Source organism: Aspergillus eucalypticola (assembly GCF_003184535.1).
Source record: "Aspergillus eucalypticola CBS 122712 chromosome Unknown BO83scaffold_27, whole genome shotgun sequence".
Classification (NCBI taxonomy): domain Eukaryota; kingdom Fungi; phylum Ascomycota; class Eurotiomycetes; order Eurotiales; family Aspergillaceae; genus Aspergillus; species Aspergillus eucalypticola.
In genome coordinates, this window is record NW_020290301.1 from 92,667 (window position 1) to 119,934 (window position 27,268).

At 45.8% G+C, this 27,268-nt stretch overlaps 9 protein-coding genes across 9 annotated transcripts; 5 read left to right on the top strand and 4 right to left on the bottom strand.

The window, feature by feature from the left end:
- Nucleotides 1-263: 263 nt before the first annotated feature.
- On the top strand, nucleotides 264-850 carry BO83DRAFT_401886 (cupin domain-containing protein; the record flags this gene model as incomplete). Its single annotated transcript, XM_025533492.1, has 3 exons — nucleotides 264-279; nucleotides 345-659; nucleotides 681-850. The coding sequence occupies 3 exons, from the start codon at nucleotides 264-266 to the stop codon at nucleotides 848-850; spliced, it is 501 nt and encodes a 166-aa protein (XP_025384466.1).
- Nucleotides 851-1,545: 695 nt separating this feature from the next.
- On the bottom strand, nucleotides 1,546-3,411 carry BO83DRAFT_367910 (MFS general substrate transporter; the record flags this gene model as incomplete). The annotated part of the gene is made up of 5 exons (XM_025529782.1): nucleotides 1,546-1,584; nucleotides 1,641-2,714; nucleotides 2,776-2,945; nucleotides 3,008-3,142; nucleotides 3,210-3,411. The coding sequence occupies 5 exons, from the start codon at nucleotides 3,409-3,411 to the stop codon at nucleotides 1,546-1,548; spliced, it is 1,620 nt and encodes a 539-aa protein (XP_025384467.1).
- A 404-nt stretch (nucleotides 3,412-3,815) lies between these two features.
- BO83DRAFT_419942 (uncharacterized protein) lies at nucleotides 3,816-5,361 on the top strand (the record flags this gene model as incomplete). Its single annotated transcript, XM_025534901.1, has 6 exons — nucleotides 3,816-4,004; nucleotides 4,117-4,361; nucleotides 4,457-4,653; nucleotides 4,712-4,876; nucleotides 4,929-5,071; nucleotides 5,140-5,361. The coding sequence occupies 6 exons, from the start codon at nucleotides 3,816-3,818 to the stop codon at nucleotides 5,359-5,361; spliced, it is 1,161 nt and encodes a 386-aa protein (XP_025384468.1).
- A 130-nt stretch (nucleotides 5,362-5,491) lies between these two features.
- On the bottom strand, nucleotides 5,492-6,149 carry BO83DRAFT_419943 (NTF2-like protein). Its single transcript, XM_025534902.1, has 2 exons — nucleotides 5,986-6,149; nucleotides 5,492-5,917 (listed from the first exon to the last, which is right to left on the bottom strand). Exons 1-2 carry the CDS (start codon nucleotides 6,082-6,084, stop codon nucleotides 5,507-5,509), a joined length of 510 nt encoding a protein of 169 aa, XP_025384469.1. The 5' UTR covers nucleotides 6,085-6,149; the 3' UTR covers nucleotides 5,492-5,506.
- Nucleotides 6,150-9,980: 3,831 nt separating this feature from the next.
- BO83DRAFT_453060 (general substrate transporter) lies at nucleotides 9,981-11,720 on the bottom strand (the record flags this gene model as incomplete). The annotated part of the gene is made up of 2 exons (XM_025536889.1): nucleotides 11,090-11,720; nucleotides 9,981-11,039 (listed from the first exon to the last, which is right to left on the bottom strand). The coding sequence occupies exons 1-2, from the start codon at nucleotides 11,561-11,563 to the stop codon at nucleotides 9,981-9,983; spliced, it is 1,533 nt and encodes a 510-aa protein (XP_025384470.1). The 5' UTR covers nucleotides 11,564-11,720.
- A 230-nt stretch (nucleotides 11,721-11,950) lies between these two features.
- Nucleotides 11,951-14,598, top strand: BO83DRAFT_367912 (Zn(II)2Cys6 transcription factor; the record flags this gene model as incomplete). Its single annotated transcript, XM_025529783.1, has 8 exons — nucleotides 11,951-11,986; nucleotides 12,044-12,123; nucleotides 12,192-13,154; nucleotides 13,210-13,418; nucleotides 13,479-13,611; nucleotides 13,669-13,887; nucleotides 13,941-14,096; nucleotides 14,157-14,598. The coding sequence occupies 8 exons, from the start codon at nucleotides 11,951-11,953 to the stop codon at nucleotides 14,596-14,598; spliced, it is 2,238 nt and encodes a 745-aa protein (XP_025384471.1).
- A 2,295-nt stretch (nucleotides 14,599-16,893) lies between these two features.
- Nucleotides 16,894-21,345, bottom strand: BO83DRAFT_410850 (uncharacterized protein; the record flags this gene model as incomplete). Its single annotated transcript, XM_025534260.1, has 3 exons — nucleotides 16,894-20,680; nucleotides 20,749-21,197; nucleotides 21,282-21,345. 3 exons carry the CDS (start codon nucleotides 21,343-21,345, stop codon nucleotides 16,961-16,963), a joined length of 4,233 nt encoding a protein of 1,410 aa, XP_025384472.1. The 3' UTR covers nucleotides 16,894-16,960.
- Nucleotides 21,346-22,633: 1,288 nt separating this feature from the next.
- On the top strand, nucleotides 22,634-23,830 carry BO83DRAFT_367917 (aldo/keto reductase family protein). Its single transcript, XM_025529784.1, has 3 exons — nucleotides 22,634-22,764; nucleotides 22,830-23,262; nucleotides 23,342-23,830. Exons 1-3 carry the CDS (start codon nucleotides 22,713-22,715, stop codon nucleotides 23,820-23,822), a joined length of 966 nt encoding a protein of 321 aa, XP_025384473.1. The 5' UTR covers nucleotides 22,634-22,712; the 3' UTR covers nucleotides 23,823-23,830.
- A 949-nt stretch (nucleotides 23,831-24,779) lies between these two features.
- BO83DRAFT_410852 (cytochrome P450) lies at nucleotides 24,780-26,515 on the top strand (the record flags this gene model as incomplete). Its single annotated transcript, XM_025534261.1, has 4 exons — nucleotides 24,780-25,088; nucleotides 25,149-25,411; nucleotides 25,479-25,581; nucleotides 25,640-26,515. 4 exons carry the CDS (start codon nucleotides 24,780-24,782, stop codon nucleotides 26,513-26,515), a joined length of 1,551 nt encoding a protein of 516 aa, XP_025384474.1.
- Nucleotides 26,516-27,268: the final 753 nt, after the last annotated feature.

Sequence of the window (27,268 nt, forward strand, 5' to 3'; positions counted from 1 at the left end):
GTTTTCCAACTTCCAGTTATCAAGTGGATTTACTATTTTGTGGAGAAGAAAGTGGGCCGGACATTTGCGGGGATGGCGGAGATTCCCACTTTCCTTAGTGACAGTTTGCCCAGATCCACTTGCTGAGTGGGGATTATCTTCCATACTATTAAAGAATGTCCAACCACTGATATAGATGCAAAGCAATCAAGAAACTTCCCTAGTCTGACACACATGCTTTTCAATCAATCGAATTAACCATTACCCACGCCGAAAACCCCACAATGGCTTCGTCAACCCGTCCAGAGAACCATCTCCCGAAATTATCCAGATTCATCACCACCCACGATGACGCGGCATAGCAGTCTTCCACAAAGGCCAATCGGAAGAATTGCCTGCTCAAGTTATCGGAACTGGACAATATACCTTCGGTCTCGCATACGCGACCAACCGCTTCCCTGTCCTAATGCAAGAGGACGAAGACGTGAAAGTCTACTCGGAATACCTTGCCAATCCCCCAGGCTTGGTCAGCATGTCTGGAACGGTATGCCGCGTAGTCGATTTCGAACCATATTGTCAATGTGCGATGCACCGAACAGTGTCTCTGGACTACGGAGTTGTTCTTGAAGGCGAAGTTGAATTGATTCTGGATAGTGGGGAGACACGTTTGTTGCGCAGAGGTGATATTGCTGTGCAATGAGGAACAAATCATGCGTGGAAGAATGTAACGCCAAATAGGGAGGTGGATGGTCAGATGGTGGGAAGCTGGGCGAGGATGCTTTATGTTCTGGCTCCTTGCGAGCCTTTGCAGGTGATCAGAGGAATTCTAGGAGAGTCGGCTCGTGGTATTGGCGTAAGAGAAAGCTCATGAGATAGTTGGTAATTGTTGAAACTGTGTTATTGGAAGCGCTTTATGGTGCCATCGACCCCTATGATAATGCTAGCCGCCTGCGTGGCTTTTCTTATAATCATCACATGGGGTCTTTTATATATTCCCATACATTAAGAATGACTCGGTAGATTCTCAGAGATGATTAACTCATTCTCCTGTTCTGCCTTGGTAGCAAATTGAATGGTCATTATATGTCTGAGACTTCTCGACGATTGGTGTGATTATATTAATTTCTCTGAAGGGATCCTTATGTTCGGAGTAGGCTTATAGCATAATCTATGAGCCACTCACGGCAAGACAAGATTGCATACATCGTGAGGATGTGATGGGTGCTGTGGAGGAACGAATGGGTGGTGAATCTTGATTCATTGCTGACTAGCTACGTGGAATCAATAGAGAGACAAGCAAAAGGAAGGTAATTCATACTATAGAGAACCGTGACACATCGCTATGAACCCATAAGAGAGACCGACTTCATTGACTTATATACTTATATACTAGATAGTGAGAAAGCATGCTGGTCTGAATGGAGATGGCACCCTCGTCTCTCTTCTTCAGTTGAATACAAGAGGCATGTATAAAGTAAAGCTACCATCCGAGGAGGGCTCGAAGGGGCAAAGCAGTATCTGTGTGAGCCAAGGCAAGAAGATTGGTCTCGAGTGCTGGTGGTCCGCTTAAGATTGCTTGGCTTTTTCCTCCATATAACGCCGCCACTGTCTAATGGTCAGTGTCATTTCTCGATCAATATGAGAGCATCATGATAACATACCACGGGATTGAGATAGTAGACTGGAATACCAAGCAAGAAGATAAAGCCGGAAACTCCAGCCAGCATTCCCATGCCTGCTGCGTAGCTATACTTCTCGACCATCGGGGTGAGAGCATACGCAATGCCAAATGAGATCAGGTTTTTCGTCCCCACAACGATGACCAAGGCGGGACCTGTATTTTGATCCCATGCTTCGGCCGCAAATGTCGTTGAGATAATAAGTACGGCAACGAAAGCTACCTCGAAGATAGCCCAGGCCATGTACGGACCACCCCAGGTAGATCCACCACCAGCAGTAAAACCATAAAGTAGGAGGGTGAAGACCGTGACAACCCCGGGGGCAATCAGTAGCAGAAGACGGTGCTCCGGAGTATGAACGCCACCGGACCTCTTGGCCATTTTAATGATGAACCAGTCCCCAAAAAGTCCAGCGTAAAGGAGACCGCCAAAGCTGCCAAACACGCCACCAAGGTTGATGAGACCAACATTCTTCGCTTTCCACCCGTAACTCTGCAGGACATTGTCGTATGTCAGACCCATGCCAATCGAAGCAGCAAGGACAGCGGACGAAAGAAGGGTGGCGTAAATGATTCCCGGGGACGTCAGACACAGCAACATTCGCCACCAAGAGTTCAGTACAGTCTTCACGGGGGGATTCTTCACCCCTGACCAAGGCATAATCAGCTGCAGATAGGACTTCTTAGGGATCAACTCTTCAGCCTGATGGTTCTGATCACCCTCAGCGATATTATTGGTGGTGATATATGCTTCTGCCTCTTCGCCTCTCAGAACACGAGTAACACCATACTCGTCCGTGATGACGACGCGTCCGTCAACTATTTGGAGAGAGCGAGAGTAGGCGGTCTCAAAGCAAGTAAAGAACGTGATCAGCCCACCGACGGCAATGGTAATCACGAAGACCCAATAATACCAGCGCCAGCCCAGAGCAGCCGCTTCATAAGAGCTGGCGATGTTGAAACAGCTGTTGAGAATATTTTGAGCCGACCAGTACAAGCCATAGATCTTGCCTCGTTGGTGCAGAAATGTCACCTCAGCAAGAATAAGTGGGAGTAGCTTTACAGAAAACGCTTGTCAGAGGTTTCACCCGCATCAGGTATTAAAGACAGTCACTTACTGACTCTGCGGCACCCGTAGCCAGACCTTGAATGATTCTTAAGGCAAAGTGCTGCGTATAGTTTTGTGAAAGTCCACAGCCAATGGTAACGGCTAGGAGCACAGTAATTGAGATAAGAGTGATGGGGCGTCTACCGAAAGCCAGTCCCAGCGGTAAGATGAAATAGTTTCCTTGATGATTGCCATTAGCTTGAATTCGTGGTCACCATGAGCTGAAAAGTCTGGGTTATTACCGATACCGATGAAAAGGGAGGGAAAAGTGGTGAGCCAGCCCACCCTGGTGGAATCCACCCCTTCTTTAGCGTAGAGGTCGATGAAGATTGTCAAAATGGATCCCAGACCTCCAACCACCGACAAGGACATGACAGCTAATTGTTCCCTTGTCAGGCCCACCCTTTCTGCCGCAAGCGGTTTGGGTAAATTAAGCGGACTCACAAAACCAGCAGCAGCTGAGAATGATCCCCATTTTCGCATAATAGGAAAAGTTCAACGGATCGTTCGGGTCCCTGCTAGGGATCGGCAGGAGTCGAATTTCTCCATCAGCAGAGATCAGTACTTCATCACCAGGAGATTTGCCCAAGGGGACGACATCCTCCACCATATCAACACATCCCTTCTCGGTGTCGGACAGAGACATGATCGGGTTCGAATTCTGCTGAGGCATGTGTGTTTCCTCGAGCGAGCGTTGCAGTGATCGAGACCACGGGGGATCCCTGTGGATTAACTATGCGGAGTCCGGGGAGCCGAAGGACATTGCAGAACTTCTCTTATGGAGGATCGGTTGGATGTCTTCATATCGCGAGATCTTGGGCCACATGCGAGCTGTCCTCCCCAGATTCCCCGCAAAAAGGATCGCTCTAAATATGTGGAGGTGGGACCAGGTCTGCATCTTCCGATTCCCTGGCGAATAGCCGTCGAGCCTGTTCTCCCCCCATAAGTGTCCGCGATTACCGAGCTAAATTGTGGGGGGAAAGTGGGCATCCCAGACTAGATGATTTTGGGTAGGAAGAATCTGGACATCAAAGGGCAACCATTCCAAGGATGTCGCATTCCTCCTCGACCCCATTTACTGTTGACAACATCCCGTTTGGGGTGATTTCAACCAACGATAACCCCAACCCAAGATGTGCCACAGCGCTAGGTCATGACGCAATTGACCTCAGCGCTCTGGAGAGCGATGGCTTCTTTGATGCCATTCCTGAATTCTGCGACAAATCCATCTTCTCGAAGGTAAGTCGGTACTTTGTGGCCGATTGCTCCAATGAGCCATTGCTGTTCGATTGTACTTTGAGAATTGGCTTAAATCGTGGCATGGCCACCCTACTAACTTTGGAAATCGCAGCCTTATCTGAACGATTTTGCGGGTTTTTTCATTGAAAGCCGTCGGCAAGCTCGGCATCTTCTGCGTGGCAGCCTGCTTCAACTGCGAGAAGATGAAACGCAGGCGCATCGATATTTCATCGCGCTATCTCGTGTTAAGGGTTACTATCCTATGCAGACGAACAACTTTTCGGATTTCTACTGTTCGCAAGAGCATGCTCAAAATTTACATTCATCTCCTAAGCTTCATCACTGCAAGGACGAAAGGTGACTGACCGGGTATAGTGTTCTGCTATTTTCGGTCTTCTAGAGTCACCCAACTGGCGCATCATTCCAACCGTTTACAATGGCCGTACATCCAGTCTGAACGTTGAAACTACATTGACCCGCCCCCATGGTGTTTTTAAAGATGATGTCGGGGAGTACACTTTCACTCCGACCAAAAAATCGGACATGGAACTAGAAATGGGAGTATTCATTTCCAAGCCTTTGATACCTGGGCAGGTTTTGGATATCAAGAATGTCGCAGACCACATATTTGGCTTTGTCATTCTCACAGGTCAGCTCGGGATATTCAAGGATTTGAAATGGCACCTCTTGGTCGTTCCACAGTAAAGGGTTCGGGACTTCGATTTCCCCATGGATCGTGACTATGGATGCCCTTGCCGCGGTTAAGAGTGCGGTTATGATTAAGCAGGACCCTGGTCCGTTACCTCATTTGACATGGAAAGGAAATGATGGAGATGCGACACTCGATATTCACCTCCCTGCCCATTCTTTGAGTGAGTTGATTATATTCGTTTGGCAACGTGAATCCTGGCTAATGATGAAAAGGAAACGAGAAGTTGTATGACTTTACCGAGACCAACCTCAATGAGCTCTATTGGACTCCATTTCAACAACTCACTCATCTTGACAGTGCAGGTGAGGGTCTAACGACTGGAGACATCTTTGGAACGGGAACCATCTCCAGTGCTGTAAGTCACTCTGTCCTCTATGATACCGAGACCTGCATGACGAATTTTTCTGACGTGATTGGCCTCAGCGTGTAAATGCAGATGGAGAAAAGGTAGGTCTAGCATGTCTGGTAGAGCGCTCGCTCCCTCACACCTCCCTCTCGTGTCTGAAGGAAGACGGCATTTTGTGGTTCGAAGATGGCGATGAGGTGATCATGGAAGGATTCTGCACCAACAAGGCGACCGGATGCTATTTTGGATTTGGGCAATGCCGAACAACGAATACCCCGGCCGTAAAGCTAGATCTGTAACCTAGTGCCTCGGCTAGACGCCGCTACGCACTGCAATAGAGATATATTGTATAGCTACAAAACTTGTGCTTTCAACGGAAATATCGAGTAATATAACGTCTAGATTGCTAACAGAACTGTCTGCATCTATAATTTGTGTTCGATTTCACTGCTCACCAACCACATCCTCAAACTCCCCAGACTCATACAACATCGAAGGCTTCAACCCGGCAATTTTCCAACATTCATCGATCTTAGTATATCTCTGCTCCATATAAGTTCTCCCATCACTTGTTTTATCTACTTGCTTTTTCAAAGGGTGAGAACTTTCCATCCATCTCCCGTGACCGGCAATTTGCTGCCATTGGACCACGATCTCGCTTGGCGAAACTGACTTGAAATAACATTGACCCAGCAGATGCTGTGTAAGCAATCTTCGATTTCCCAGTAACTCGGGTGAGAGAAATTCGGCGATGAAATCCTCCTGGTTATAAGTCTTGCTCAATATTGTATCTGAGACAAGTCGGTAGTCGACTTCGATTTGGGGCCCAATGACGGCGCATAGACGCAATGCATCCTACAATCTGTCACAATTTGCAGTCTTGATAGGGTTCGGGGTAATATTTTCGGTCGTCACTGTCATACCTTTTTATCATAGCCGTCAGCGAAAGCGCGTGCTGTCTGGACAATGGCGATATAATCGCGGAACTCAAGGTTCTTAGGGATGTAAAGCTGGAAGGCCATTGCGGGTGGGTAAATTGGTTAAATTGACAGTTTTTCCCCGTGTTTTAGTATTTATATAAGTAAAGTACTTTATTAGAAATGGCTATAGAGATAAGTCAAGAATGCGGGGTCGGTCCACATCGGTTTAGATGGGCAAAGTGGGCGGGCCAAAAAGTGGAGAGGCGGTTGAGCATCAAGGCGGGGAAGGGGCCCTGAAAGACCACAACCAAGACCATGCCGAATCACTGGGCAGCTTTAGAGACTTGAGGAGAGTGGCGAGTAGCCGAAGCCGATTACATTGAATTGATAATCTAGATCACTCTGAAGATAGTAATACATATATATATATATTATATATATATATGTATATATGTCACACGCCGGTTAACTATTTGAATCACATGAGCGGCACGCGTTGGCTCAGACAAACACTCAGGATGACAGTCACTGCTTTCCCTGGAGGTCAGTCCAGAAGCAATCAGGGATTATCCAGAAAAGACTTACAACACACTTCCAGACTCTGGGCCGCCTGCTGCCGAACAAAACATAGCGTTTAGTTGTCTCGTAGGGAATTCATATGTAAAGTGACAAATGGCCAGGTCACAGCACAGTTATGGTCAGGTTCTGAACCTTTGACCAGCATAATATTAACAATCATTCACTGATCAGTAGGTTATTATAACTATCCTTAGTACCAAGATTTGACATGACACCTTATTTGTTATTAACTAGACGTCATAAAACCATAAATGCCTTCTAGAGTTAGAATTTCTTTATAGCTCTAAGGTATGTTTCATGTATCATTCTGAATATAGCCTGATTAGTAACCAGGTTGAGAACTAAGAAGGCCTGTTGCAATCTGCTTACCTGCCCGCCTGAGGTATTTGTCCTACCACCCTCGCCAGCCCACGCCTTGACATACGGTCTTTTAATATCCCAGCGAAAGTAAAGTTCGAATTATTTTTGGGCCATATCCAGTTGATCAGACTAATATGCCCGTCTGGAGAAAAATAGTACGGGTTCATACTTAGCTATTACTGGAGACCAGGTATTTTTACGTTCCTGTAGTGCCTGTGCTCATGAATGTTCCTCTTGGGACAAAAAGCAGGAGGATCATTACCTGTTGCGCTGACATTCGTGATATGCAGTACTACGCATGCATGACATCATGTTTTAAGACCAGAGTCTCCCAGATCCGGTAACCAAACATCGGCCTTTTTCAATGTATCTACAACGTGCGCCTTCCTTCTGATTGCTCCTGACGGAGCAGTATACCAGTCTCTGCTCGTTAGTATTAACTGGGTGGAGGACATATCGTACACTTGGGTTACTCGAGCAAATGTACGGGCGGCAACATTGCCGCAAGATTTATTACCGGTTGCACACCCAAATTCATACGGAATTGTTATTGGCGGTATCATTGTGGCTCTGCGCACGGATTTTAGCCCGTGTGTCATCTCTAACGTAACCGGCAAGCGAGTCGGCCAGGTAAGCCAATCAGCTACCTGTGTATCCCATACAAATTCAGCAATTTTTGAGCTGTGATACTACAGCCAAACTTCATTATTTCTGGTTTTTCTGATAGAACTGGTATATTAGAATATATCTAAACTTATTTTAAAAATCTTATATAATGAATATTAATATATGTTTAAGTAAAATATATTATACTGTAATTTTGGTAATTTATTTCAAACTAGTATTATATACGATATAAATCCTATTATATTACTTATCTTTGATATTTGGTTTCTTAAAGTATATGTATAGCTTAGGTTGATAAATGTTAGTTTAGTATGGGATCTACAGGTGGCCGACTGGCTTACCTGGCCGACTCGCTTGCCGATTACGTTATGAGGCGTTAGTCATCTCGGATAATGGATCCCGACTGTTGAATTTGGGGATTATTCCCATCCTCCTAATATGCTTCTGTCCTCCGATCCGTCTAACTATTCATTCACACTTGTGACTGTTCAGGTAAACCTTGTGTTTTGCCCTCATTCGATTGCTCGCATTTTTTCGGTCGGTCTGCCCTGCTTATTTAAAGCTCACGCATACCAAGCCCTTCAGCCCATACTCACCTGCTAACCATGATGCTGTTTCTCATACGCCTAGTGTTTCCCTATCCCTAGGCGCTAATATACTTTATCAAGGCCGTGGTCTGTGAATGGATGGAATCCGAACCCGTTTGCGTCAAATGTTATACTGAACATATAAGCAGACGACCAAATGTGGGTCTCTTTGAGCAACCTTTGTCCTCGAGGTTTAGGCATTGTACGTAACCATTTTTACCCCTGAGTATACAGTTGAGATCCTTGAGCTCCTTCTATAGAGCTTTCCATGATTGCATACCCCTTGTTCCAGCAACCTCCGGTTGACTACAGCTATTACGCGTACCATGATCAAATATTTCCATCGATATCCAGCCTTTAAACCCAATCGGAAGGATCCAAGCTTCGATAATTACCGGTATAGGGAGGTAGCCCCATGTCCATACTCCAAGCGAAATGGGCGTGCATGCTTGGACCAAGTAAATTGCGGCGCTTCCCCTTCAACAAACCACGGGTGATCTCTGGAGAATGGGCCCAAAAGATAGCTGGAGAAAGAAACATCTTCACGGTCGCGCAATTAGCAATAAAGCATTCCAGTGACCCCGCAGAAAATTTTCAGAGTGAGGGAAGTCAGTGACCTGAGACCGCAAAATGGTCACTCCATAGCTTTGTGGCTTCTTGAAACGCATCTAGACATAGCCCGAAGTTTGGTCGATTGACTTGACTGACACTATTGCAATGTGACTTTCCATGTAGGGCGGTATGATCCTTAAGACGATTACATATGGATAATTAATACGAGTACCGGCATCTCTGCACTTCTAGTATCAGCAAATTGCTTTAGTTTGCTGATGACCACGTGCCTGTCGCCGATAGCGTCCTTTTGTAGATCGACAGAATCTGCAGGTATGATGCGTCGAGGACTCCAGCAATAACAATTCGAATACCTGGCCCTTCTTAACCTGCCACTCAGTGGCGATCTGTCACCTTCGTAAATTTCGGCAGGTGTCAAAGACAGAATATGTAAGTTAAGATTGTAGCATAACACGCGGATCTTCTCATCGTCCTCGGTAACAGAGAAGTTTTGAGCTTGAGGGAATGCTTCCAATTAAGAATAGATGATTTCAATGCCTTTGTAACTAGCGCTGCTGCTGCTTCAGTTTTGTGGTCCGCTGTTGTGATACTGGCAAAACAACCGTCTTCAGATCCGCTTGTTCATTCATTATTATCGTACTTCTGGAAGATTTGCATCCTTCAAGTTCTTTCACCGCCCATTTCTGTTCGTTATGATTGGGAGGACTCGAAGCCGCCAACTCTGCGATAGAAGTGAGCTTGTAAAAGTTGATCGCATGCATGGCTTTTGCCTCTTTATATTTAGTCATGTGTTCGATTTCTCGAGAACGAGAATGCGTACCGATCTGGCCAAGGCCTGCGATACAAACAGGAGACCTTTGGATGACCATGATTAAAATCATAAAATACCAGTTATAATCTCGCAAGCACTTGACCAACCACGGCAACGGCGAGTACAAGGGGTCAAGAGTTTGTACACTTCATGTAGGCGCTTTAGTGTGGGATTTTGCCGGAACGCTTTCGGATTTCAATGTCCGATGCGAAAATACAAAATGCTCCATGTGGCTTGGTTAACGGTATTTGACTGCTATAGTATTGAATGATACCCGGTAGAGCAGGCAACTTAATTTGAGACAAGTAGGAATCATAATGTATAACCAATCTGAAGAGCTATATAATGCTTACGACGTAACCTGACGTAATTACATTGAGGTTCAGAGGAAGCCACTTCAGTGACTCTCCCCAGTATTTGGATCTTGCCATCGCCTAAGTCTACAGCCCATTATACAGTATCTAGGAAACATCTTCACAGTGCTCTGCATCAATGTCATCTTTCCCTCCAGACATCCGCGGATCCCCACCCTCCGTGCGTGCGATCCGTGCTGCGTCTGTCCAACTCATATCTTTTCCTGCATTGTGCTTGATTTCAAACAACCGGTCGACTTGTTCAAGTGATAAGGTAGCAGTCTCAACATAAAAGTAGTAGATCAGTGGGATAAAGGTAAAGTTGAAAATGGCATAGAGCATATAATACCGCCACTGGATATTTTGGATGGCGGTAGGGGTGGCCACAACCACAACATAGACGAAAAGCCAATTGATTGTTGTGGCAAAAGACGTGCCGATGTTGCGCATTTTCTGAGAATTGATTTCGGCAGGGTATATGTAAGGAATAGAGAGCAGCGACATTCCGTAAAAGACGTAGTAGACAAAAATGAAGACTACAGCCATGATTGACATACCCTTGTTACCTGGCCCGCCATATCGCAGACCCACCGCAACAAGGGCAAAGCAGACGCAACTGGCTGATACGCCCATGAGCATCAGCTTCTTTCGCCCAACACGGTCGATCAAGAGAGCTGCGATTGAGCCCCAGAACATGAGGGACATCGAGTCAACAGCGGACAAAATTAGAGCCATGCGAGTGCTCAAACCGACTGACCGTGTAAGAACCACTGGGAGATAATATGCAATAACATTGGTACCTCCCACCTGTTGGAAGAACGCAGTGCCAGCTCCCAGAAGCATACGGCGAAGTGTTTGCTGCTTGCTATTCCGAGTGAAGATTTCTTTCAAGGCCACAGACTTCTGCACTTCAGCATCATGGTGAACAGCGGCAACTAAGTTGTGAATCTCGTTGACAACCGACGGATGGTCATCTGGCTTCGATAAGAGCCTCGCGTGAATTTTCTGCGCCTCGCTAATGCGATTCTTCATAATGAGCCAGCGAGGTGACTCAGGTGTGACAAGTACCAAGGCAATCGTAATGATAGAAAAGAAACATTGGAATGCGAGAGGAAATCTCCAGCTCACAGATGAGTGTGGAACAAAAGTGAAGCCGTAATTCATCCACTACGTCCTGGTCAGCAACCTGGTTTGGCGGGGAAGGTTAATGTACTGACATTCGTGATCACGATTCCAAAAATATTGGTCACTAGCTGGAAAACAATAAGTTTACCTCTATCTTTCGGTCGCGCAGTTTCTGTCTGCCAGATTGGGATAGCGATGGTATTCATTCCGTTTCCGATTCCCGCAACCACGCGGCCGGTGATCATCTGCGCGAGAGAATAGGAAGCAGTTTGAAGGATTGCACCGACAATTAGGATGATGCAGCCAATCAAAATACATCTTCGGCGTCCCAGCCTGTCTCCAGCATACATAGACAGGAGTGTTCCAATAATACAGCCGATATCGTATGTTGCCACGATCTGGCCTTGAATCGTAGCTCCTGGAAAACCGAAGGTTCTGAGAAAGGCCTCATTATCCAGGAGGCCACCAAACACACCCTGATCATAACCGAAGAGAAGGAACCCGGCGCCGCAAGCAGCAGTGATTCCATACTGAAGTGCGTTTCCCTGAGTGTTCTGTAGGAGCATTGTGAAGGTCGATCTATGAGAAAGTGTGAAAGAACCAGATTCAACCCAGAATCTATCCAGGCAATTTACCTGGAAGATTAAAACTTCAAATTATACTAGAGAGGCGACATGTAATAATCGTATAAGAGCAAATCGCCCTGATGACGAAGCTTCCCGGAATCCATTCACCGAAAGACTAAGCTACACTTGGGCCGAGTCGGGATTAAGACCGATTGATCAGCAAACCCCGCAAACCCCGCAATTTACGACACCCACCGTGGGGGAGTCTCCATACCCCAGATGCTGACATCTCTTTTTGCACCTTTGCTCTACCATCATTCAACCTCGGCAGGGTACGGAACAATTGTGGGCTCGATGAAACGGAACGTGAAGCGACGACATGCCACCATGGCTTGCATATCGTGTCGGCAGAGCAAAGTGAAGGTATTTCCTGCCGCAATCCTTTCGACACTTACAGCCAATCAAATCTCATAAATATAGTGCGATAGCAAAGTACCCTGTTGCTCTCATTGCGCGAGCAAAAAGAAAGAATGTCGCTATCAAACTTCTGATAAAAGAAGGTGAGATAATCGTACTAGTCCCGATAAACATAAGTGCCATCTTACGGACTAAATCTTCATGGCAATAGGTTACCTCTTCGTGTTGCAATAGAGCTGCTGGTGTACAGAGTCGATCAGTTGTGTCAATTTCTCCATGAACATGGTCTCCAAACCCCAAAAATGCCTGCCGATAAGGATGCTACCCTACAGAGAATCCTCGATACTCTTGGAATGACAGGGAAAGCTGTCAGCCCCATACCGCCACCTATGCCTCCTAGCATGGTCCAACACGATGAGTGGTGCTCCCATAATCCTACAATAGCCGCAAATGAAGCTTCTTCCGAGGGCTTAGGAAAGAACAATTTGAATCGGCAGCGTGCTACCAACCTGCCTGTCATCGAGCAAGATGACTGTTGGTCTGATTCGGGTTTGTCACCAATTCCACAGAACAATGGCATGGGCCTCATGGTACCTGAATGTCATCCATCAGACTTGACCGGGGAAAGCCCAAGCAGTATATTCAATACCTGGCTGTTTGACTTAGAATTCGGTACACACATTACGTCTTTTGCATCTGAGATACAACGACAGCCTATCGTGGGCGCTTCGTCCAATGATGAACTTAATGTACCACTAAAGCTGCCAGCCGATTGTTTCGGACATGTCTATTCTGAGAGCGGCTCGGCTATCTTTAGAGAATCGGCCAGCACATTTGACATTGAAGGCCTGGTTGATGAAATCTCCGACCGCGTTGGCACCTTGAAAATTGGCCCTGGAGGGAAGACCCGTTATTATGGCCCAACGTCCACGTTCAATCTAAGGGATATGCCATCCTCATCCGACTATGATATAGGACAGACAATCTTGAACTGTGATTCTGGGTCAGAGGAAGAGATTCCTGCGGCTCTAGAAGATCAGCTTCTTGGCCATTATTTCAGATGGCAGGACCCGTCATTGCATGTCGTTGACCAATCTATTTATCAAGAAGGGAAAGAAAAGTGGAACAACATGGAGGAGACCCCATACTATTCTGAGGCATTGAGGTATGCAATGTAAGTTATCTCTATTGCCAATGCTTTCGGAAGCACCCCTTAATACCCCAGAAAGGTGTGCGCTCGGTAGTGCGTTTGAACCTCGATACCATCCGACTATCGTCACGTTTCCGAAGACTCTCGTTGATTTTTTTGGCGATCGCGCGAAGTCAAGACTTGAAACGGAGCTGGATTCTCCTTCTGTCGCAACCATTCAAGCAATGGTTATCTTGAGCAGCCACGAAATTGGAAACGGGAAGGACACAAGAGGACTTTTATATAGCGGTAAGACAACTTTTCCCATCTCGATGATGTTATTCAAAGATATCTTACATGCTACATAAGGATCGGCATTGAGGCTTGCATTCGATCTTGGTTTGCATCTTGACATGTCTAGCTACGTGTCCACCGGAATGATCTCAGCTGCCCACGCAAACCTCCGTAGAACTGTCTTCTGGGCCGCATACATAATTGACCAGTTTGCCATCCCTTCTACCCTCAAACCTGGATATATCGCTTTTCTAAGTATGTGTAGCCAGCTAGGGTTCCATCTTGGTAAACTGTTTCGCACCAGCATGGAAATCGTGACGGTTGGGAAACCCCGTCAAGATGAAGCCTACGTCGACAATTGCGGATTGCCATCAGGCGAGCCATCGTCTGCCAGCCATGGTTCCGCCTTGATAGAGGGCAAAGACGCCATCAGCCAACAGCTAGTTTCCCTCTGCGAGTTGATGTCCCCGTGTGGGTATATACTGTAAGGCCCGCACAATTGATATTGGCTCCGACGCCGGTTGACAACTCAAACAGATACGGTACATCCGCTATTTCAAAGGAGATTCTTCAAAAGCTCAATGCTAAAATTGTTGCCGAGCTCCTTAAGTGGAAAGCGTCCCTCCCACCTATGTTACACATGGATCTCGATGACGACAATTCGCATTACCTTCCACATGTGCTGCTCCTACAGTACGTACGCTTTTTTGCTCCACCACGCCTTAGATACATGCTAATTAAACACCATGAAAGCATGCAATACCATCAGAGCATAATCTACGCCCATAGACCATGGATATCAAAAAGTCATCTACAACCGTATCCACCCAGAGGACCCGGATACTCCCACGCCCGCGAAATGTGCATTCAATCTGCCATTGCGATCTCAAAGATTCTTAGTATGTATGAAAATCGCTATACGTTGCGGCGAATCAATGTACAAGCTGTATTCATAACGTCCTCCGCCACACTATTCCTCCTCTTCGCCGCTTTCTCGAACTGCTCCTCTCATCTTGGAAATATTTCACTGCATCTAACGACATGTTTCAGAGCCTTAGATGAGTTCACTCTCTCCTGGAAAAGTGCTCAAACAGCGAAGGACCTTCTAGTCGGTCTACAGCGCCAATGGGATCTACGGATGCGGTCCAATAAAGCGCAGCCGTGGACAGGCGGATTATCACGTACTACGCAATAGTGGAATGTCTCCAACGGACTTCATCTGTTAGGTAGACTCGGGTTTGACCTATATATGACGACCCTACCGTAGATACTCACGCTTCAGCACTAGAATGGGCCCTCTCTCTTTACGAACTTGTATACCAGGAACTTGCTGGCAAAGAAGTAGCAAACAAAGGTTTTAGCCTCTTACCAATGTCTTATAGAATATTGTTGTTATTACTGCGCCAAAGAGACACCGTGATGCCAAATCAGATCATATATGGTAAATAGTTTGGGTGCCAAATTGCTGTGACGTATCCTCCGACGTTACACTCCTTTGAATCTCTATTTAGCTACCATTGTACATTGATTTACTTCCCTTATATGGCTATATAGTCTACACCAACATCTGGCAGGAGCAATAGAGTTTGTTCAATGACCTGAAAATGGACAACCAAAGTATAGAAGCGGTTCGTTTCACAACTCTCTCTTGTTAGAAAGATTATAAATCTACAATTTAATGAAGATATATTACTCACGGCTTTTCTTTCAAGTCAATATTTACTTACGTAACCCCATTAATAGTGCCTCTTTGCTCATACTTCATCTTCTTAAAATGCAGTTATGAAGTTCTATAATTCTCCTAGCCTTTTTCTCTTCTAAATACTATCTACTAAATGCTTCTTCATTTACTCTCCGTGCTTACTGATATTCATATTCTGTTACACTTGGATACGTACTTCTCCTTGTCCACAAACGATTTATGAAGTAATAAAGTCCTATCTTTTGTCGTTCTTACCTGAAATTCCCATTCTGATTAGCTTTATTTGAATTAACAAATACAGTTTAATTTTCTACTTTCATTTATTTGTATTATCTGGTAGATGTCTGAGCCCAACGTCTTCCAGAATCTGCTAGTCATATTGTATAGGTATTATCATGAACTACTTGTATGATAGTATATCCCATTCTATAGGCTAGGATCATGAACAAATCGAAGGTTTCTTTGATAGCTTACGTGTCCAGGGGCTCATATATAATAACGAAAGACAAGATCAAGCTTTCAAAGTGCATATTCACAGGTAATAATATAAAGCCGAAGAGCTTAGATATATAGTATGCTAATATCAATATCCGATAATATTCCTAGTTCACAGTAACATACTGACGTACAACCTACACAATCATTAGGACACACGATTGATACATGTACTAGTCATTCTTATCTACAATCAGCTTACTGCAGAGAAGTAAATACTCTCTACTGACTTCTACAGCACGCACCTCACTTCATTATTTGAATCAAATATACTATACCATCACATGCTAGTAGATACTAGTAACGTGAATGGTAGATACTAGTTACGTGAATGCTCACTACAAGGCATGTTTCTTCGTAATGATTGGACTCGTGGTCATGACTGTCTCAAGGCAGTTGATGTGAACATTACTTAAATTAGTATAATATTCTCATTATATCTCATCCTTTAGTATTGGACACAGCATGTCATAGCCATTAAAGAGTTCAGGCAATATTACTTACCACCTTAACTGCATGTCATTAAACTGAGCACCAACTCGTTAACGAGAAGCCAATGGTTAACAAATTTTATAAATAAAATATATATAAATTAAGAATAATATATATTATCAAAAGAAATCTGGAAGTTATTGAGACTATCCGGTATATCTATCAATATTACTATTCAGTCTATAGCTGATGGGTCTCTGGTCTAGAAATTCAAGGAATTATAATATTAACCCATCTCTAGGGAGGCTAGGGGACAGATCAACTGATATGTAATGCAAGCGAGCCCCACGGGGGAGATGCCCGTTTCGAACCCAAGAGACATTACCTCAAGTTAATCTAGGGGAACTGTCCGTGAGGGTGGGCATCATTGAGGGCACAATGAGCAGCTTCAGGTACCCGAAAGATGATTCAGTGAGGATTGACTTATCCTGCTCGCCATGAAAGTTAATGATGCATCTTCGTCAGATTCTAAAATCGTGTTCAATACAAGGAGACGGAAAATTGATCGAAGATGCTATTCGTCACTTTATGACAGCACAGGGTCTTCAAATCCTATTAACACCCTTCGATGCTATGCTGATTCATGCTATTGTCTTGCTATCTTCTCATTTGTCCTCTTTGTCTTCTTATTTTACACTGTCGCTTAATGATATTTCTAAATCCATGGTCGGAGGAGAATGTATTAGCTTACCCTTCGGTGCCGTATCGTCACTTCTACACGAGGATCGAGGCTAGCGGTTAAAATGAACACAAAAGAGCAAAATAAGATCCAAAGAATATTTAATTAAAACACCGAAGATGCTGTTCACAAGAGAGTGAAGTATATACACTAAGAAAACTTCTGTAGAGAATGTTATGCAGAGGCAACTTATTTCTTCGCGACCTTGGCCCTCGAGGTCCTTACCCGGAAGACATAATACAACACGATTGCCCCGAAGATGTTGAAGACAAAATAGCACCAAAATATACCGTAGTTACGCCATCTTTCTCCCCAGTAGATTTCGCGGGTCGCCAGGTATTCATCTGAAGAGGTCATGCTGCAATACTCGCAGTTTGCGGTGGCGTTGGGGTTATAGATTGCACCTGATGACGTTTCAAGGTACTTTGCCATGTACTCATAGCAAGTCTGGCCCGACGGTGGGTCGAAAACATCGAGTTCAGCAGAACTACATTCAACCGAGCGACCATGGAGTGCAGTGGCACTGAGACCACCGACATAGTAGGTGAATGGGGAGACGCGGTACATGAAAATCCAAAAATGTGGGAGGTCACTGGGCGGCTGCATCACTCCGTTGAAGATAAATGATAGACCGAACATGAGGGTTGCGAGCATAGCGGCAAGAGTTGGCTCAGGGACGGAGCACACGACGAATTGGGCCATGCTGGCAGCGTAAATATAAAACTGGATAATGAATAGCATAATAAGAGCTCGTTGCTCGCCTGTCTGACTTGTACCTATGACAGCCCAGTAGAATGATGCCCAGGAGCATATACCAAGGCAGACCTGCCAAGGGACCTCCACTAGTATTTGTGAAAGGATGAATACTTTCCATGAGTAGGTCCGAGATGGCCGCTCGCGTACTTCGTAAAGGGAACGTTGGGCGACAACTTTTGGCATGATCTGATTGCAAAGAGTGTTGAAAATTGTACACAGTAGGAAGATGCTGAAGATCACATTTTGGAAACCTTGCTCGGAGTTGTCTGCCTGAAAGAATGAGAAGCCGATGAAGAGACCAGAAATAATACCGAGAATAAACTTGGCATATATGTATTCTGGTTGGCGGAAATAGCCTTGAAAGCAACGCTCGAGCACCACCCACAGCTGAACCCACAGAGGCGCAGCGAACTCAGAAGTGCTATCGGCGTCGCTATTATTGTTGCGGTCAGTCAAAAGCTCACCACTGGAGCCCTTGGCTGAATGAAGACGATCGACTTCTGCGAGGACCTCTTGATATTCTGCGCTGTTGTTCCAGGCCTGAGGCCAATCAACGTTGGGACAACCGTCTCCGGCGACCATATCCAGGATATACTCGGCGGGATTCTCTAGTGTTCCGCAGGCCCGGGCACCATTGCGCTCGAAGTATTCCAGAAGAGTGGAGGATTGTTTTCCAATCTCGCCAAAGTATACGGTCTTGCCACCTTTGGCCAGGAAGAGGAGATGGTCGAAGGTTTGGAACAAAGTTGCACTAGGCTGGTGGATTGTCGCGAGCACAGCCTGACCGTGGTCTGCCAGTTTTCTGAGGAATTGACAGATTGTCCACGAACTTTGGGAGTCTAAGCCACTCGTGGGTTCATCGAGGAAGATTAAGAGAGTAGGCTTTGCAGCGAGTTCGACACCGATGCTGAGCAGTTTCCGTTGCTCAACATTAAGGCCCTCTCCCAAAGATCCCACTACCGCTTCAGCGAATTCCTCCATGCCAAGGACCTTGATCACTTGTTCCACGTATTCGTACTTTTCCTTCTTGGGCACACTGTATGGCTGACGTAGAACTGCACTGAATCGAAGAGCCTCTCGCACGGTTGTTGTATCCATGTGTAGATCCTGTTGTTGCACGTACCCAGTCCGACGTGGAAAGTCGGGCATTAGCGGCTGTCCATTGACCAATACATCACCAGTAACCACGCCAATTGATACTCTCTGCGCAAGAACATCCAACAAAGTAGTCTTTCCGGCTCCCGAGACACCCATCAATGCTGTCAGAGTTCCCGGCTTGATCCAGCCATTCACGTTGTCCAGCAGTCGCCGAGTACCTTCCTTGACAGGAATGTCGTAGTTCAGGCCTTTCCAGGAGAAGACGTCGGTCTGCTCCGGAAGGTGGATTGTATCATTGGTAGGTTGAACCTCAAGCTTGGTAAGATCGTTGGCCACAGTCTCAGCATCCTGTCCAGCATATAAGTATTTCGGAGCATGACCCGGCCGGAACACGAGGGCTTCAGCCTTGGACTTGTCACTTGAATTGAACTCAGTTGCCACCAAATATAGAATATTGAAGAAGACCATGAACGCAATGAGAATGCCGAAATTGCGCCACATATGCGAGTAGGAATATTGATAGTTCTGTTCAATGAAGGCATCACCGGAGACATACCGCTGGCCAGCCACTGAGCCTACAGCAGAACACACGAAGGATGTTCCTGTGGCATACGTTGGAATGACAGATGTGCACTCAAAATTCTTACCGTGGAATTCATTGGCAATCAAAGATTCAAAGGTATAGTAGATTGGGTTGAGCCATCGAATCCAAGCGAACCACGGGTGCATATATGGCTGTGGCAGGGTAAACCCTGTATAGACGACAATGCAGAGAACGAGAATACCTGCGAAGGCCATGGCTTGACCAGAAGACTTAGTCAGGGCTCCCAAGCTGCGGAAGAGACCAGACATGGTCAAAACAGCGAAGATCAAGAACAGGTAGAAGATGAAAAAATTGCCGGCTTCTCGACGTAGGTTGGCCATAAAATATAGGACAATACTGAAAATGGAGATTCGCGCAAGCTTAATCGGAAGATCCACCACAATGCTGGCGAGCGCCTCTGTAAATGGGTGAACAAAGGCATAGCCAGCTTGCTTCTCCACAATAGGACGTTGAGTGTATAGCTGAAGAATTTCATTAATGGTGAGTAAAGCATTCATGAGTACGGCAAAGTAGCACACAGCGCCCTTCTGGAAGAAGTAAGCTGAGGTGTCCGGGGTGTTGTAAAAGACTGATCCAATGATCAGAGCCAGGATTAGCTGAACAATTAGAGGTGAAATTGCAGTAGGCAGATCATTGAGCATTCGCTGATACGCTCTGCGGATACAGAGCCGAAGCTGCATGGGAATAGAAAGCAAGTAAGGGCTGCGGGCGCGGGTATGACTAGCCTGTTGTTGTCTGTGGCTGACCTGGAGTTGGTTAAAGCTGTCACCATTCGGAGGGTGCTCTTGCTTATAGGTCGTAATTTCTTTCTGCAAATCCTGGTACTCAGGGCTGTTTTTCCAGAACTCAGCAAACTCCTTGGCGGTTCGTGGCACCTTCTCCTCCATACCCGGTCGGACTTGGCGCTCGTTAGGGTTTGTGATAGCGGTTAGATAGTCGCCGCTAACCTGGCGTTCCTGTTTTTCCCAGCCCATATCCTCAAAGTAGGAAACAGCTCGGTCTCGGGGTCCATAATAGATCTCATAGCCCTCATAGAGAAGCACTACTTTGTCGAAAAGGTCATACATCGACTGAGACGCTTGGTATGCAGCGATTGCGTGGCAAGAACTTCCAATATCCGCTGCAGTTCGCAGACTGCGAACGAATTTCAGAGCCGAAGCTGCATCCAAACCGCGCGTACTGTTGTCCCACGCTCCCACACGGCACCGACTCAAAAACATTTCGGCAATGCTGACTCGCTTTCGCTCGCCACCACTCACACCCCGTATAAATTCGTTGCCCACCTTCGTATTGTAGGTATGCGATAAGCCGAAGATTGACATGACTACCTCAACGAGTGCCTGGACATACTCATTACGAGTCAACCCTTGGATCCGCAGGTGCGGAGCGCGAGCATGAGCGGCAAACGACAAGGTCTGGCCCACTGTCAAGTGCGGAAAATGTAGGTCCACCTGATTATCATTGACACATTATTAGCACTGTATTCAGAGGTGGGGGTTTCCACTATGATCGGCCGTACCTCTTTGTTATAGGATACTTCGCCGCGATGGTGTTTGATCATCTCCTCGAAAGAGATCCCTTCGAAGTGGATCGAGCTTTCCGGGTCCATCCTCAAGCCTCCCAGGTGACCGGTGATGGTTTTCAGGAAAGTGGTACATCCACTTCCTGGACGACCCAAAACGAGCAAAAGCTCGCCGCCCTGTAGTAGACCATCAAAGTTTTGGAGAATGCGTCGTGGGGGGGTCACGTGGCCGGTCAAAGATCGTATGGCATAGCGAAAGGGAAGGGTCAGGGCCGATGTCAATGTCTCTTGGAATTGTAACGCAGAGCCAGAACCGCTGATCGAGAGATTCGAGAAGACGATGCCCTGGTGGGGAATTTCGATGCCAGCTTCATTGACATGTTCTAGTACTGTCTGCGCCCATCGATAGTGGTCGAACTCAGGGCTTGAGGGATCCAGTCGGGGATCTTTGGGGTCTCTCTTGCTAGCCGAGGCGGATAACGCTTGTCCGAGCTTGCTGGATGCGATGCGATTTAGGGAGTCCAACTCACGCTCCTCAATGGCGGTTGGGCTTCGCTCTATGATAGGAGCGAACTCCACGGGATGGTCATCCATACTGGATTTGAGGATGACGCGGGAAATCTGGAAAATTTTCCAAGCCGAAAATAGGAGGAGTGCATATATATAAAGGAGTTCGTGAAGTCAGCCCAACACGGAACATTAGGGCAACCGAACTTTCAAGTATGCTATCTTTCGAAAAATAGGTCATGGCCTCGTGGAGGACGGGTAAACGGAGCACCGATATGCCGACATCCACTAGAAAAAGTCGGAACCGTCGGTGTTGGAACATGCCGAGACCTTGTGCCTTGCCATAGGCCAAATCACTCAATTAGTCAAATTCTTAAGGTAACGTAATCCACTGTCGCGCGGCGCATCCGCAAATGCCATCCATACAAATGATGCTTTTGTTAAATTGAAGATATTTAATCATCAGGAGACTGAAAGGCTAAAGTTACTATACATAGTCTGTACGAATATTGATTATACTTTGAATAGTCTTTCTCAAGTCTTCTACCCACGTAAATAAGCTGGTTATACCAATTACCTGTATGCTATTTTTTGACTGTAAACGTAACGTCCAATTAATATATTCCGTACTAAAATATCTGACACAGAGTTTTAATCAGATATTGTTCAGAGTAGCTGGAATCCATAGACAAATTTAGAGCTTCTTGAGTCTGGTTTATATACTCACGCAGGAAAACAGCTTTTCTAACAGATATTATTCACTAACTAGTCTTGATGCACGTTTGCGATGGATTGTGGCGGATATTAAATGTCATATAATTTCTGCCATCGAGCTGGGTTCTTGTGAAAGTGTTCGCGAACGAGAAGGGACTTGATTTTTGAGTCATTCAGGAACTGCGTAATATAGTTGTCCATTATTGTAAGTCGTAGTATTCGTAACTTGTGGCTTGATGAAACATACCAGCTGTTGAAGATTGGAAAGTCTTGTTAACTTTGAAACCTGGTATGAGCGGGACAACCGCCTGTGGAAGTCCGCCGAGCCCCGTACAGTGAGTGGCACAAGTGTGGGGCACCGGAACTTCCAGAACTTTGTGTGCTGCTGGGGCGAGAGACGGACTAATCAGACATGGACAAATATGAGCACACTCCCATAACTCCCATATCTTGCTCCCGCATGTCAGTCCACGAATTCAACTCCTTAACTCCGGCTAAGTCCGAAACAACCCCTCGGCTTGCATCACTTAATACTGCAGCAGACCCACAAGACTGGTCGAGGTATTCCGAAAGCGGACGTTGATGTGGGGAAGCATGTGATATAAATCACTCATCAACCCTCAAGACTCTCGAGCTCAGTTCAGCTCTCAAAAGCCATTATCTTTGACTCTCAAGAGCTACACCTAAGCCTTACATCAATTTTCCAAAAATTCTCCAATTTCTACAATACCGCCAACGACATGCCTTCCCTCAGTGGTCGTGAAGTCGGCCACATCGGCTACGGAACCATGAGTACGTGGACGTGATCAACCATACAGTCATTATTTGCAGCAGCTGTTGATTAGATATTCCCTAAGGAATGACCTGGGTCCCTCAACCTCCCTCGCACGAGCAATGCTTCGAAACCCTGAACACCGCTCTCAAGCTAGGTGCCAACTTCTGGAACGCTGGCGAGCTTTACGGTACCCCTGATTATAACTCGTGTCATCTTCTGAACAAGTACTTCATCAAATATCCTGAGAATGCCGACAAGGTAGTCTTGAGTATCAAGGGTGGCACGAAGCGTGGAGAGCTTATCCCTGATAGCTCTGAAGCCAACATCCGCCGTAGTGTGGAGGAGTGTCTGCGTGTACTGGATGGAAAGAAAGTAATTGATATCTTTCAATGTGCTAGACAGGATCCCAACGTACCAGTGGAGCAGCAAGTGACTGTTCTAGCACAATTTGTCAAGGAGGGCAAGATTAGAAGCATAGGTTTGAGTGAGGTTGATGCAGATACTATTCGCAGGGCGTAAGTTGCTATCTACACACACAGTCTCCTGCGGAAGCTGGTTACTTGAAAAGGAACGGCAGCTGACGAGATTATACAGTCATAAGGTCCACCCGATTGCGGCAGTAGAGGTTGAATTGTCTCTCTTTGATACTACGATTCTCAACAATGGTGTTGCTAAGGTTTGCGCTGAGCTCAATATCCCTGTTATAGCTTACTCGCCTTTGGGCTTTGGTGTATTGGCGGGTGCCTTCACCAGCCCGTCTGAGATTCCTGAGGGCGATTTCCGCAAAATAATGCCGAAGTTCCAGGAGAATGCTATGAAGGAAAACATGAAGCTGGTTAATGAAGTTAAAAAATTGGCGGCGCGTAAGGGCGTGGCTCCGGTACAGATTGCACTGGCCTGGATCCTTACTCTCAGTGGAAAGCCGGGGATGCCCACCATTATACCCATTCCCGGTGGTACGACGGTTGACAAGGTTACTCAGAACCTGGAATGTGTCCCTTGCCTTAGCGATGCTGAGATGAACGAGATTGCAGACCTTTTAGACCGGATTCAGGTGGTCGGAGCTCGCTTTTAGCTACGGTTGTACGGTCTTCATAAGATGTAATATTGATAATTATTGATACTAAAATTGAAATCAATGCTATGTATATAGTATAGTACAGGATGAGAATATCCTGAATATGCTAGATTTGTCAGCTAGTGTTCACAAGGCAGTTGAAAGCTGCATGACACAATGTAAGCAGAAAATATGTCATATTAAATATAGAAGAGTGAACATGCAATCCCGCAAAAAAAGAGGCAATCAACCAAATTGCGGAATTCTTGATTAATACCTCATGGAAGTTGCGGAAACTTACTCTGCTTAACACAGTGGGCAGGATCTTTTGAAGAGGGCATGAAATAAGTAATTCGCCGAAAAGTAGCTTAAGCAAACACTGGAAAGGGGATTGAGTCACAGTCAACCTCAAGACCAGTGAAAAAGAAGGCCGCGGGTTCCATACAGAGAGACCATATGCCAAATCAGGAGTCGTGTGCCCGACGATCATCCCTGAAACAGAAAAGTTAGTGTATATAATCAACGATACATACAGTTCAGCATTACCCGGAATATTCTCTGATACATTCAACTTCCGAGGTTCCGCGTATTTCAAGATAGTATCCCCTGAGAAAGATAGGGAACGCTGAATTAAATTTTGGGCTACGATCAAATATTAACCTGACATATCCGGTATGTTATGATGATGAAAGAAAAGAGCGTCTTAGTAACCGTGTTTCCAAGTATACAATTGAATATGTGAGTGTAATAACCGGTTTCTAGACTACGGTCGCACCTCCCATATCTCCAAGATACCTTTAGACTAATAGAACATTACAATGATGACATCGTTTGGAAGTTATGAAACGATGATCATGCATAGCACAAGTTATCATGTTATGACCCCGCTTCAGATGAAGGTTAAATAGAGACATCCCAACATTCACAGCAAAACGTCTAAGCGAGCAAATTTCAATAAGAGGTTGATTATAAAAGATGTCATTTTCACTCCTTGTCATAACCACCCTTCAAACCTATTGGACACATGTACTTGTGTCACTGGCTGTCGCAAAGCTTTTACACAACAGATTCGGCAAAGGCATATCTCATATTCCCGGTCCTTTCTTAGCCTCATTCAGCGACCTTTGGTTATTCATCCATTATTACCGGCGGCAAGGACTCACAGAAAGGGACCTGCACAACAAATACGGTTCGCCTCTAATTCGGTTAGGGCCAAACACCGTTTCCGTGGGGGATCCCGTAGCACTTAAAGTCGTATACGGATGGAAACCGATCCTACGGAAGGTGCCATTGCCTACATAACCCAGAGATCACTGAATTACTGACTAGAAAATGATGAGATAGAGTCGTCTGTATATCTCTCAATACGTAACAGCAAAAGATGGAACAGTACTTGACAATGTTTCTTCGACCCGCGACGAAAAGAAACACAGCGTCCTCCGAAGGGCAGTCGCAAATGCCTATTCCCTTGGGACGCTGGTTGAATATGAATCACTTGTGGACTCTACGACACGCTGCTTCTTTGAGCAGCTCGAATCTCGTTTCGTGAAGACTGGGGAAGTGTGCCCTCTCTCCCGGTGGGTCCAGATGTACGCTTTTGATATAATGTAAGTCTCTATCCAATCCATAAAGAGGGTATACTCGGTGAAGACGTCCTAAACTTACTTTCCACAGCGGCGAGCTTACATTCAGCAAACGGTTTGGATTTCTTGAGGGCGGTAAGGATATTGATAATATGATATACCATACTGGGAAAGCCATGGATTACATCGGAATCGTAAGACTAAATCGCGTGCCGATTGGCATTGTGTCTAACTGACCAACAAATTCTTCAGATGGGACAGTTGCCATTCCTGGATGAATATGTAAGACTGAAGGGATTCGGCCACATCCTCCGAAAGATCCGTCCAACGGGACCTCTTATGAAATTCACGTCAAAGCAAATAGACAGCCATATTGCCACTCATAACTCCACAAGACCCGACTTCTTGACGAAATTTCTCAAAGTCCGTGCCAAAGACCCTCAACTTATGACAGACCAACGGCTTGCAACATACGCAAATACTAATGTCAGTGCGGGATCTGATACTACCGCGATTTCTCTCAGGGAAGTCATATTCAGGATTTTAACACATCAGGGATGCTTGGAGAAGATCCTGACTGAGATTCGTATCCTTATTCAGAAACGCAGCTCAACTGGCGCAAATGAAGAGGAACTGATGAACCCAATAACTTGGTCAGAAAGCCAGTCCATGTCATACTTTCAAGCTGTGGTCAAGGAATCTCTCCGAATTCACCCCGGTCTAGGACAACTCATTCCACGTGATGTGCCTCAAGGGGGCATGGTGGTTTGTGGACAGTATCTGCCGGGAGGGACTGTAGTTGGCTGCAATGCATGGACAGTACATCGTGATCGAAGCATTTTCGGCCACAATGCGGACGATTTCGTGCCTGAACGTTGGCTAGAGTGTGATCAGGAGAAGTCTCGGGTTATGGAGAATGCTATTTTTACCTTTGGCGCGGGCTCGCGCGTTTGCCTTGGGAAAAACATCGCCTTGCTTGAGATATCAAAGCTCGTCCCCGAATTTCTGCGACGGTTTGAGGTCACTCTGGTTGACCCTAGTAAGTATACTTTGCGACCTGGTTGGCTAGTACTACAGGAAGGGCTGGATGTGAAGTTGGAAGTTCGGGATCAACGAGTATTTTTGTGACGAATGGGAGTATCTGTCATGGTAGCTACTGGGTTCAAGTTGGATATACTTGGGTGTTTTACAAGATATGAGGGAGAAGTGGGGTCCATATCCTCAGTCCGGGTGTGATTGCAAGGGGGGTAAAAGTGAGTAGATATTTTGTTATAGTGCACCCAATATCTATTCAAACTAAGAGGGTATCCTACTTTGCATGTGGGGTTCTAAACCTGAAAACTCTGTAATTACAAGTGTATAAACATTTTACTTGGACAGAGTAAAATGACCTGTCGATCGGGTAGTGATATCAGGAGTAGTGCATCCCTAGTATATAATATCAGAATATTGCACAGGGTATTCGGCAGGCTAAAATGTTGCATTTATCATTGCTATATAGGCTCCATGACTGGAGGCGCGTAAGGGTGAATAAGGTGTTGGCCATGCTAATATAATTATGTGACCTCACCTACCACCACGTCGGTAGATGCTCCAACGGATTAGGAAATTAGATCACTTCGCCCGCTGTAGCAAGTGCATGTGAAAGATTTTCTATACACAGAAGTCCGAGAAAATTCGTTCTTTCGTATCGAATATTTGGAAATGTTCAAGGCTGACATTGCCGCAGAAAGATCTTTGGAAATTTACCAAGAAAACTGCTGATTTGCCTCAACGTTACTAAAACGCGAATTGGGTTGGGTTGGGTGATGGTAGTAGTATTGGTCCTCTGGCCTCTCGCTTATAGTTGAATCCCGGGTTAAAATGATATGATATGATATG